The 13,340-nt window shown below is 41.4% G+C and overlaps 2 protein-coding genes across 2 annotated transcripts in view; one reads left to right on the top strand and one right to left on the bottom strand.

Moving 5' to 3' along the window:
• Positions 1-9,697, top strand: part of LOC145406356 (sterol carrier protein 2-like) — a 296,261-nt gene extending 286,564 nt beyond the window's left edge. The window contains exon 12 of the mRNA XM_080277515.1: positions 9,623-9,697. The gene's annotated coding sequence lies outside the window, so the exon portion shown is untranslated. The remainder of the gene's footprint in view (positions 1-9,622) is intronic.
• The window catches only part of LOC145406352 (sterol carrier protein 2-like), a 167,392-nt gene continuing 163,534 nt past the window's right edge, over positions 9,483-13,340 (bottom strand). The window contains exon 11 of the mRNA XM_080277512.1: positions 9,483-9,908. Within this exon, the coding sequence (XP_080133638.1) occupies positions 9,730-9,908 (179 nt within the window). The 3' untranslated portion in view covers positions 9,483-9,729. The remainder of the gene's footprint in view (positions 9,909-13,340) is intronic.

Genomic DNA, 13,340 nt, shown 5'->3' with positions numbered 1-13,340 from the left:
TTTACAGGAAACCATTTGGTTTGTCACTCAGTGTATAGCCACCTGAAAGGGAAAGAGGAGTACAAAAAAGTGACAGGAAAGATGGAAGAAATAGGAAGAGAAGTGGGCAGACAGAAAATGAATGATAAAGGTGAAAGACGAAGTAGGCAGAGCTACATCATGTGAGTGGATGATGGTCACCACAACCTACCAAACAACAGTATACACAGATAATACTGAACAGTACATAAAAATGAGATGGAGAGATGGAGTGGAGAGGTTTATGAGAGAGAGGGGTGTGAGCTGGGAGCAGGACAATGAAATGATGGGGGACATGGCAACATGGAGGTGATCTGTTTGTGGCCACCCCTTATGGGATTAAGGCATCTGGCAATAGATAGAGATAGATAGACATAAAAATCATAATACAGTATTGATTTTAATCCCTTGTCTAATCTCTCTCAAACTGAATTAGTTCATCTAGTGATAATCAGAAAGTCATTGTTTTCTTAATACTGAAGATATTGATGGAGATTGCTATTAAACCCATTAGTCCACACTGTTTCAAGAAACAACAGATCAATTATGTGGTAGGAGTCAGAGTGAAATGTTTAATCATCATCATTATATCATCATCCAGACCTCCTTTCCCACCCTAGGGCAGGGTGAGGGGTAGCAACACCCAGACAGCCAAAGTTTGCCCAGATCAGTGGGTCACGCTTCCATTCACTTTATTATTCAAGCCCTCAAAATCCTGGCTCCATCAGATGGAGGAAAAAAAAAATCACCACGTACTATAGATTCACATACAGTAAACCCTCGATATAACGAACCCGGGTATAGTAAGTTTTGGATATAGCAATCGACGAAATCGCGACTGAACTTCCCTCGGATTTTGCTAACAAAGGTTGCTGAATGCGGGGAAAGTCCATGAATCAGACCATGGTGACAACAGCATCCCTTCCTGGCACAGTAAGTGTACTTCAACAGCATCCCTTCCTGGCACAGTAAGTGTACTGTACTTCAACAGCATCCCTTCCTGGCACAGTAAGTGTACTTCAACAGCATCCCTTCCTGGCACAGTAAGTGTACTTCAACAGCATCCCTTCCTGGCACAGTAAGTGTACTTCAACAGCATCCCTTCCTGGAACAGTAAGTGTACTTCAACAGCATCCCTTCCTGGCACAGTAAGTGTACTTCAACAGCATCCCTTCCTGGCACAGTAAGTGTACTTCAACAGCATCCCTTCCTGGCACAGTAAGTGTACTTCAACAGCATCCCTTCCTGGCACAGTAAGTGTACTTCAATAGCATCCCTTCCTGGCACAGTAAGTGTATTATTATAGGTATTGTAATTATATGTATAGCTTCATACAGAATTGTATTTACATGTACAACTTCATAAACCACTGAATTCTCCATGTAAAACTTCATAGAGTTAATTTAGGTTATGTTTGAGCAAGTAGGACTGAACGACTTCCTTTATACAGTGAACTGAGTTCGGTAATCCCTAGGAAATGCCAAACCCCTCGTATATAGAAACCTTTCGGACATAGCGACCCACCCCTTCCCCCAATTAGTTCGTTATATCGAGGGTTTACTGTATATCTGATAGATTTAACCTGAATGTTGTCACGTTAAAAGGGGTGCCAAATCTCTGGTTATGCACTTCTCCGCACAAAATTCATCCAGCCAGCTCGGTCTCTTGTCAGTCCCTTAGCCGCACCAACTTCCATACCTCTCTTCCTCACACACTTATCCACCATATCCCTCTACCTTCTTCTTGGCCCATCTCACTTCCTCCCTCCTTCAAATTTGCTCAGATATACCCTTTTCACCACTCTGTTGTCACCCATTTTCTCCACATGACCAAGCCATTTCAGTGCACTTTCTTCAATTCTTGTGTCCACAGACTTCCTCACTCCGCATCTTTCACATATCACATTATTCCACATCCTATCCACTCTCTGTACTCTACAGACATTTCATAGCAATCCTGTCTCCACTGCTCTTATTCTTCATTTTCATGCCACACCATAGTCTCACATCCGTATGTTAAAGTTGGCGCTAACACTCCTTCACGTAAGCCTCACGCAGCTGCAACGTTCAAGCTTCTGTTTCTTATCAAAACCTTCGTAACAACAGCTACTTTCCTTCCTTATGTCACTCTACTTTCCACTTATTTTGCACACTTTTCTTGCTTTTCTATCACTGTACAGTACCAAGGTATTTGAACTCTCACCAATTCCAGTCTCTCTCCATTCATTATAACATCTCACTGGGAGTCACCTTCTCTCTCAATAATCATCACTTTACTCATTTCTACATTTACTCTTTCAAGGCACGATGCTCACAGACATCTACAAAACTGTGCACTAGTCTACCAAGCTCTTTTCTGGTATCATCAGCATACAACAAATATGAGATATGCCATCCATCACCATTCATTACCAACACCATCCCTTTCTCCATTACTGATGTTTTTACTTCTCTCATCACCCCATCCATAGCCTGCATATAGTATATTGAACAACCATGGGGACATCACACAATGTTGTCGCACTCCCACAATGATCGTAAACCATTCACTTAGATGCCCATTTACCCTTACACATGCCTCACTGCCATCATAAAAACTCTTGACGGCACCTAGCAGCTTACCGTGTACACTGTACATGCGCAAAATCTTCCACAATCCTTCTTTATCTACTTTATTTTATGCTTTTTCCAGATGCATAAATGCCTTCTCCACTATCTGTCTCACTGCAAATATATGATCTACACTTCCTCTGCCACTTCTAAAGCCACCCTGTTTGTCCTTTAATAGAACTTCTGATATCTCTCGTACTTTCTCCATAATAATTCTTCCACATACCTTTCCCACCACACTTATGCGACAATAATTCTTGCATTCATTTCGCTTACCTTTATTTTTGTACAGGGGTGCAATCACTGCCTTTTTCCACTCTGCAGGCACAATTTCACTCATCTGTGCTTTCTTACATATCTCCAACAAGCATTTCATTCTGGTCTATCCACTGTACTTAGATCATCTCTGCATACACCTCATCAACCCCAGTTGCTCTCCCATTTTTCAGCCACTTCACAGTGTTCTTCACCTCTGTGTCATGTTTCCTAGGTCTGCATTCCTTCTCTTTACACCCCCAAAACCAACCATGTTATGTCGTTTTGCTCTCTTCATTCCCATTCATCAGACTTTCAAAATATTCTTTCTATCTGGTCCTTACTTCATTGCCATGGGTTTATAATCACCACTTGCATCTTTTACATTTCTTTCCACTGTCTCTTTTACTTTTCCGCACCTCTTTCCAGAATAACTTCCTGTTTTCAGAGTAATTTACATTGATTTTTCTTCCTAGATCATCATTTACCTCCTTTTTCCTCTTCACCAGTCTCTTTATGTGCTTCTTGCATTTAGTATATTCAGTTCTTACGTCAACTGAACCCTTGTCCTGTATCCACTCTTGCCACTTCTTCCTCTTTTCCTCCACTACTCTCTCAATCTCTTCATCCAACCATACCGTACCTTTCTTCTTTGTTGTTAATCTTACCATACCACACACTGCTTGACATACATACATCTTGAGCTGACACATTTGTACTCTCTCATTCCATTCTGCCACGCTTCATCCATCAACAAATCAATTCTTCCCTTGCATCTTCCTCGCCCATTCATGCCTTACCTTACACACTTTACACCCTCTCACTCCTTCATTTCACACCCTTTCATCTTTGTTTCATGCAATGCCATCGTGGCATATCTTGCATTCTTGAACACATTCACCACTTCCATCCTCTTGCTATCCTCATTCACACCTCTCACTACCCACATGGCCATGCAAATCCTCCCATATGGATGGGGCCCTGGCCAGGTACTGGGCCATAATTTAGTGATTTTAGATAGGGGAATCTGGAGGGCACTTAACCTGGCCAAAAACCACAGTCATATGGCTACCACCCAGACTGGTGATTATTCTGAAAGGCTTACATTCTTAAAGTACTGTTAGGGACTGGGGAAAATAAAAAGAAAAAAATTGGTATTTTCCAGTTTATGTAGTCTTTTACATATTCAAAATAGTGATCTATATAATATGCTGGAAAAAAAAAAAATCCTATAAAAGTGTAAACAAGGGTAGGAGTGCAGCCAGTATGTGATCCACTAAATCTCATTGCTGTCTCCTCCGTTAACTCTACATTTATATTTATACTTTATTTGCATTGTTGGCATTGCTCAAAACTTCTTTGAGGAAGTTGTTTGTTAGAGTATTTATAATGAAAGCCTTTTACATGCAGGTCTACTTGCCAACAGCAAGAAATATTACTGGAATCCTGGAAAAGGTAACCAACCTAACAGAATATAATCATTGTTGCTCCACACACACACAGTTTAAACCAAGTTGCAAAGGCAATAAAGTAAGACCCCATTATTTTGGCCTCATTATTTCCAGTACTTTAACTTGGATATGGTCGAGTGTAACAGCAAAGCATAATATAGTATCGTACTGAGGGTCAGAGGTTATTCAGAAAATGCAGCACTGTTTGTGGTTGGCAGTAATTTCTTCTCATAATTCTGTTCCAAATCTCTGTTTGTTCCATTTTACAGGCTTGTCAGCCCAAATCATAAGCAAAATAAAGTGGTCTTACTGTATTAAGAAAGATAAGATGGAAAATGCCAAGCACTAAAACCCAACAAGCATAAAAGAGATAAACTGCACAACACTCTCCCTCAATTCTAGCCTACCAGTGTTCAGAATTTCTGTAATTCAAGTAATTGTACCTTGAGAATCTTATTTTATAATTTGGATGTATTATGGTACTGATGTATTTAGCATTTCCATCATTTACCATATCTCATGTGAATGCCTGTTGTAACTCAAGAGTTAAAATTCCTTGTAATTTTTACAGCTCTGTTTTATAACAGGTTCACTAAGCTAGACCAAGTTCAGGGAACTTGTACACTGTGACATATAGTAATCATGAACATGGCTCCAGAATTCCAATGACAACAGTGATGTATCATTACAGTTAGGAAGAAAATAAAAGGGGTTTGGTGTACAAAACTTTTTCACAGGATAATAGCTCTAACCACAATATAGTAATACAGTGGAGGATATAGCAACCAACAGTAGTGAATGCCACAACTCCAAGCATAATGTAACATCAAGACATCCTGGTAACAAGAACTGGGAGTTCTGGCTTTCTTGTTATCTATGATTTTATCATCATCATCATCCACACTTCAAACTCTGAAAATTTGTGCACAAATTCTGTACAGTAGCACCATACTGGATAAAACATACATCAGTACATCTTGCACCAGAAAATTTATTAACAAAACTAAAGGTAAAATTCATCAGTAAAATTATATTAATGATGTAACCTTTGATATAAGTGACTTGTGTGATGTTTGGCCCCGTTTAAAATAATCAAATTTTTCATCCAACTTATAAATTTTGATAAAAATAGACTACATGATCTCCAGACGACTACCGGTATGTGCTTCACTGACAACATAAAATGTCTGCACTGCTGTTTAATTTACACAAAAGTACCCCAGGTATTTATATGAGTAACAGGAGTCCTCATTCATGGTTCTTAATTATACAGCAATTAAAGAAATTCTCACAAGAAGGACAATATGAATACTGGTATAAAATGATCTTAGCTGCTAAAGGAAGGAAAGGTATACTTGCTGTCACAATTGTTAACCCCTTAACCGCGGGGCGTCACTTTTGTGATTCTGTGTTATTTTGAATTATCCCGGGCTCTCAAGTGGTGGCTTATATCATCTATCGGTACTGCCAATGTGCAACACTAGTCAGCACTCCAAATCTCATCTGTACTCCCATCCATTGTTGACATTTTAGTGATTTTCCCCCCTTCCTGACTCCCCTCCCTACCTGCCCTCCATTACCCTGTCCTCTCACCTCCCACGCCGCGCTGCGCTAAGCAAATTTCCCCCAGGTTTTTCCACATTTCATCCATTGAAATAAGCCCTATGCCATATACTTATACAAAATAATATATACCAAAAAAAAATAAGGTAAGTGATAGTGTTATACACCAGGAATTGGCTAATTATCACCTGACAACACCTCACGTGCATTCATTCGCTACATTACCACGGTAATTTCCCCTTTGAATTATGCCTTGTAATCGATGTCTGTAATAAAAATATAAATCAGAAAGGAAGGGAGAAGCCTAAGTGACATTTACATTCACCTGGAACTACCTACTTCTTTATGTATTGCCGAGATTTTCTACCAATAAAAAATTAGCATGTAAGTTAGCAGCAGTCAGCCTCAGTGTCATTGTCATCCCTTGCCTTCTCAGATAAGCCGCGGCATTTAGTTCCTTGTCCTCCGCTGTGGTCAAACCATGTCGCACTCGCGCCCCGCCATTTCTGCCACTTCTGTGCCCATTGCAAAGGGCCCCATGACCTCTACCCCCATAAAAAGTCATGAGGGAAGCAGGAAAGGATTTAGTGACTCTGCAGTGGCACGTGAACTAGCAGAATTGTCCATGGTGATGATGGATAGTGATTTTGACGATTCGGGTGAATCGTGTGATGAGCCGGGTGAGGTAATCGTGCCAGAAAGTGCTAGTACGAGTGCTTCAGTGTCGGAAGTTATCCCTAGCTCCAAGGAAAAGGAGCCGTTAGTGCAGAAAGGCAAGGAATTTGGGAAGGGAGTGAAAAGGCGGCATGTTAGCCCCAGAACAATGCCCCCGCATGACCCAGCCCGCAATGAGTCCCGAGTTGATTCACCTCCCCGTTCCCCAAGCCCCACTTCACTCATTTCTTCCTCATCGTCTGCTGAGTTATCTCCGGAGTCTTTGTCGTCGGAGTCACCACCAGCATCAACAGTGAAGGCAGGGCGTAGAGGAAGAGGTAAATCCCGGACTGGTAAAAGGAGAGTTGGTAGTAGAGTAAGGGCTGCTAGTGCTGTACAGCAACCCAGGGTCAGTGCAAGTGACCTTGAACGGGGTAAATCTTCCTCACAGCCACCCACCACCACCACCCACCCTACACCGCCACGACAGGGAATCCTGGACGCCTTCGCATGGACGGAAGGGTCAGATTTTATGCCTGAACATTTAGTGTTTGATGAGAGCTCCTCAGGAGTTCAGCCTGCCTTCACTATTGACGATAATGCTGAGTGTGTGGACTACCTTTTGGCCTTCCTAGATGACGAAGTCATGCAGCACATATGTGATGAGACCAACAGGTATGAATCACAACGTGCTGCAAGTGGTACAGGTGCAGACAAGATGCAACAGTGGTCCATGCTGGGAGTGCAGGAGCTGTATGTGTTCTTTGCCCTCATGCTTCTCATGCCACACTCCAAGAAGCATGAGTTGGAAGAATACTGGTCCATGGACCCCTTACTACCCTCACCCACCTTTAATAAGTACATGGCCAGAGATCGCCTCTGGAACATCATGGGAAACCTGCAATTTGCCGACAACAATGTACCTTCCCAAACCGACCCACTCTGGAAGATCTGAGAGATTCTGAGCAGAATGAAGGATAAGTTTATGTCATTCTTCCACCCCTTTCAGAAGGTTGTCATTGACGAATCCTTGGTTTTCTTCAGAGGACGTCTTCGGTTTGTTCAGTACATTCCAAGCAAATGCCATCGCTTTGGAACTAAGTTCTTTGTACTGTGTGACTGTAAGACAGGGTACATCCTTGACTTTGTCATTTATTCAGACAGCACTGTCGAACTGGATAAAACACACCCCCTTGGCTTCTCAGGCTGTGTAGTGAAAGTGCTCCTTGAAAAGTATTTTGGTGGGAATCATGTGCTGTATACAGACAACTATTATACAGCACCGAAACTTGCCAAATACCTTTCAGAGCACTGCATTGGCTCCTGCAGCACTGTCAAAAGTAATCGTGTCCACTTCCCTAAATTCACAGAGGCAAGAACCTCACAGCGAGGAGATGTGCACCTATGCAAGTCTGAGAAGATGCTGGCAAAACGGTGGCATGACAAGAGGGTCATGCACATGCTCACCACCGTACATAAGGGGGAGATGACAGACAGTGGGAAGGTCGACCGTAGGACAGGCGAAACTGTGATGAAACCTGATGCTGTGTTGGACTACAATATCAACATGCGGCTGGTGGACAAGTCCGACATGATGATTGGTGAGATCGACTGCCTCAGGAAGAATACTAGGTGGTACAGGAAAGTTTTTCTGCATCTCATAGATATGACGATGCTGAACGCCTTCATCCTGTACAAGATGAAGGTCAAGCCACCCAAGTCCTTCTCCCTGAGGTTGTTCGCCAGGACTTGTGTCCAGCAGCTGCTGGAAAGATATGGTAGGGTGACAGCAGCAACTCCAAGGCGCCATCCAGTAACACTTCCCGACCGACTTGAGCAGAGGGCTTATATGGATCGGCACAGACTGGAGCTAATGCCTGTCACAGGGAAAAGGAAGGCTGCGATCTGCAGGCGTCAGGTGTGTGCACATACCACCTGCCGAACACCTGAGCACAAACGCACCTCTTGGGAGAGCGCTGAGTGCCAGGTTCCCCTCTGTGTTACCTGCTTCTTTGATTACCACAGCCAGAAGCAGTTCTAACAGTGCAAGTGGGAAAGGAGAATAATGTGTAAATAATGTGTAAATAGCAAGTGAAAGCAATGGATGTTCAGTACATATGATTGAACAGTGTATTATTGTTTTATCTTACTGAAAGTGACAGTGAATAACATAGTGTAAGTAAAATAGAAGTGTAAATATTGAAAATAGAATAGAAAATGTAAATAGTAATGTAAGTAATTAGTAATATAAGAATATGAGTACAAATAATTTATGTTATAACAGTGAAAGTGAATCCGTGGCTCTCTACATATTTTACTGAATGAAAAATTGAATGACTTCAGTGACAATAAACTAATACTACTGAAGGAAACTTATGGAGAAAGACTCCAGATATATATAAGTGTGATATAGTAATAGAAATATAAAGTGTGAGGGGTTTTATGTATAATAAATGACAGGGTACCAAGAGCGAACTAGCGCAAGTGCGACGGTCAGACGCGCTCGTAATTTCCATTGCTTTCACAGTGTTTTTTTTTTATGGAGTATGGATCCCAAACTACTTGAAAATCATAAAGTAGTGTTTATAGTGTTAATATCTGGCTGTGGTAATCATATTACGGGTTGTCGGGAAGTGTAAAGTGGAGACTTTGTTACCCAACTTCAGAGGTCTCCACAAGTCCTACAGTAACCGACGAAGGCTCAACAAACATTCCAGGAGACACCTGAAGATATGTGCCATAAGCATTTGTAATTTTAATATTCTAGGACTAATAACTGATTTTTGGCAAATATTTTTTGAGAGTCTGTCGGGGCCCAAATAACCCCGCGGGACACGCAAAACATTGGTAAACATGCCCGCGGTGTAGGGGTTAAGTACTGTAAAATGTAAAAATAAAATAAAGATTAAAACTAACAATCTTTCCAAATTTTCAAGCAACACACATTCAAAGAAAAAATATGTACAGGAATACAGCCATATTTAAATTAAACATAAATATGCAAAATTATAATAATACTTGTATAGCAGATAAACATTTAATTTAATTACCGGTAGTCCTTCTATTACTCAGTTAACCAAACATTCAAAGTTACAACCACATTACTTGTGACTTGTAAATAATGATATATTCTGTGTGTACATTTTAAAAGATCAAGCTGAAGAAATATAATTTCAAGATTACAGTTTAGCCTTCAACTGTCCTGCCTGTTTCTGGAATTCCTGGAGCTTCATGGCCAAGCCTATGTTGCCTTTGATCTTGAGTTTGCCTTGGAAGAATGCCTTTTGAGGGTTGAGTTTGCCTTCCATCAAGTCCACCAGGTCAGAATCATCCATGGTGATGGTCACATCAGGCTTGACTAAAAAAGAATAAAGAAATGGGTGAAATTACAAACTCGTGTACCTGTATCTAATATTGTCAGTCATTAAGGTGGGAGCACGCACCATCCATTCACTCAATGTAGTGCTGCTCTACGACGACTGCTCTTTCCTCTCTTTCTTCCTTCTTTCCCTCCTTCCTCTTCTGTCTTTCTTTCCTACATTTTTTCATCTTCCCTCTGTCTACGGGTGACTCTACACTGAGTGACAAGCCAAATGGTTTCCTGTACACCTGGAAACCATTTACTGTGCTGAGTGGTAACCATATAACCAAACTGTGGCATCTGGTGGTTTAGTGGATAATGAAAGTGCTCCAATTGGATTGAGCCTGATCAGGTGTATATCCAAGGGGTGGTTGGGGTTTATTGCTCATGTAATGCCACTCAGGGATTAGTGAGGCTAGTCACTCTCATCTTAAATGTCAGGACCAACTTGCCTAGTCCCAGGCTCCTATACCCTTCATGGGGCAACACAGGATTGGATGATGGATGGATGGACTAACTTTTTCTGCCTAAGGCTCCCAAACACCTGAATTTCAGGTGTAACCATTTACTGTTTATGTTTTCCAACAGTAATCTGATTGTTTCCCTCATCATAACTGTTTTTTCCTATATAATATGGTGTGGGCACGATCCATAGACAGGCATATGTGGACATTTAGGAGCATTGTGGCACTGAATTGCATGCACTGGGAAGTGTTACAAGAAGTACCCTAAGATGGTTTAGCCATGTGGACAGAATGGTGAATAAGTGACAGACTAGGAGAGTGTAACTGAGGTGAAGGTGAGAGACAGAGGATGAGGTGGAACAGCATATCATATGAATGAGCACAGTATGAGTTAGAGAAAGAGCGATGGTGAAGGACAGAATGACAAACAGGCAATTTGTTTGTGACCATTCCTTAAGGGATTAAGGCATCTGATCACAGAAAATTATAGAAAATTCAAGAACAGGATAGACAAATGGGAGAACTATGTACAGAGGGTCCAGGACAGGTTCTCATACCCTAGCTTTGAAGAGGGCTAAAGTGGGCTGTGCTGGTAGACTTAAAAAATAATAGTGGTATTACAGTACTGTATATGAAAACTATGGTACAGTAATAAATTAACTTTTTTTTTTTTTCACTTGCAAAAAGTTTTTTAATCAGTGGTAGATGACTATGCTTAATGCCACAAGAAAATATATTGTAGTGAGGATTATTAATAGAGTGTACAGTATAGTGAAAGATGCTGCTGAGTAAAGCTTTTCCATTAACAGCAATGCTTGTGACCCTGGGATGGGAGGTGTGGGTGGGGCAGGAGTCTACACTGACAACAATGAAAGTATTGTTCCAACTTAAGCCATCCCACAATGTGCTCGTACCTCTTTCAAAAGTGTTACCCAAGCTCTATTATCTTTGCACTGAGGTAAATTTGGTCAAACATATTTCCATCCAGCCATCATCCAATCCTACACTGCCCCAAGAGGAACGTAGGAGCCCGGGGCTAGGCAGTTGGTCTCGACACTTAAGATGAGAGTGACCAGCCTCACTCATCCCTGAGTGGCATTACATGAGCAATCAACTCCAACCACCCCTTGGATAAACACCTTCACTGGCTCAATCTGACTGGAGCGCAATAATTGCCCACTAAACCACCACGTGCCAAAATTTGGTTATATGGTTACCACCCAGCATAGTAAATGGTTTCCTGGTGTACAGGAAACCATTTGGCTTGTCACTCAGTGTAGAGTCACCTACAGGCAGAAGGAAAAGGAAAGAATGAAGGAAAGAAAGACAGAAGAGGGAGTGTAAAGTCACCCGTAGGCAGAAGGACAAGGAAAGAATGAAGGATAGAAAGACAGAAGAGGATGGCAGGAAAGAAGGATGGAAGAGAGGAAAGGGCAGACACCCGAGAGCAGCAATACATCGAGTGAGTTAGACAGTAATTATGTATTGATTTTTTGTTCATTTATAGGAGCTCCAACGTGTGCATGCACTGCCAACTCTCCACGTTGCTTGATTTCACACAGCCTCTCTATTCAGTTCCTCACACCTATGCACCCTGTGCCATCTTCCATCCTCTTCACACGCCCTAACCATCTCAATCTACCTCTTCTTATCACAAAGCTAATACAATCAACAGCCAACCTTCCTCTCGGCTCTTTATTCCTAACCTCCTCGGCCTGTTTTTCAAACAGGTACTGCACACCCATCTAATCATTATCATATCTATCATCGCTTATTTATAAAAACATTCAAACAATGTAGTGTTTACTGGAATGAGGTCTGTTATGTATTTCTGTTCACAACTACCTTCGCAATATTTATTAAATAAAAATTTACTTGCTTAGATCCACTGCTGTATTCTTTAGGATCCATACCAAGCAAATTTTTTCGGAATGTTCTGATGCAATGTTGCATAACCTAGACTTACCCGATGAGGAAAATCTGATTTATATCAATGATTAGACGATGTATGTATGTAACATTTAAACTTGCTTATTGTATTGAACTAATTTTTATAACCAGCAATAATTAAACTTGTATCAGTACTGAGTTTAAGCTATTTTGTTACAAATCTAATCTTGAAAAAAAAAAAAAAAAAAAAAAAAAAAAAAAAAAAATATCCAGTCACGAAGCTAATCTGTGATGATGATGATCATCATCATCGTCATTGTCATCATCATCATCATCATCCAATTCTATGTTGCCCCAAGAGAAGCGTAGGAGCACGGGGCTAGGCAGGTTGGCCCTGACAATCAAGATGAGAGTGACCAGCTTCACTCATCCCTGAGTGGCATTACACAGGCAATAAACCCCAATCACCCCTTGGATGTGAACACACACGGGCTCAATTCGATTGGAGCGCCTTAATTACCCACTAAACCACCACACACCATAATTTGGTTATATGGTTAGCACCCAATGTAGTAAATGGTTTCCCGGTGTACAGGAAACCATTTGGCTTGTCCTTCAGTGTAGAGTCACCCATAGGCAGAAGGAATGGGAAAGAATGAAGGAAAGAAAGACAGAAGAGGGAGTGTATAGTTACCCAAAGGTAGAAGGAAGAGGAAAGAATGAAGGAAAGAAAGACAGAAGTGGATGGATGGAAGAGAGGAAAGGGCAGACACCCGAGAGCAGCACTACATTGAGTGAGTGGATGGTGAGGGCCCCCACCTACCACCAAGTCTTTGATGAAATGATAATAATTAGATATAAAAGGGCTGAACTGGGACATTTTTTTTCCTCTCTCTTGGTGATGGGTTCTAGTTAGGCAAGTATTTGAGAAGGATTCAGAGTAAACACTCCTAAATATGCCCTTAAGCTACAATGGGCCAAACAGAAATGAATTAAGTGAGCACCCTATTAAGTGGGTCAAGGATCAACAGAGTGAGAACCTGTAGCTTAAGAAAATGGACCTTCAGGCTTTCAC

Source organism: Coenobita brevimanus, chromosome 70 (genome assembly GCF_032717465.1).
Source record: "Coenobita brevimanus isolate Jiangsu-jjx chromosome 70, ASM3271746v2, whole genome shotgun sequence".
Lineage (NCBI taxonomy): Eukaryota > Metazoa > Arthropoda > Malacostraca > Decapoda > Coenobitidae > Coenobita > Coenobita brevimanus.
The sequence above is the reverse complement of the archived record's forward strand: the minus strand, read 5'-3'. Positions and strand labels throughout refer to the sequence as shown.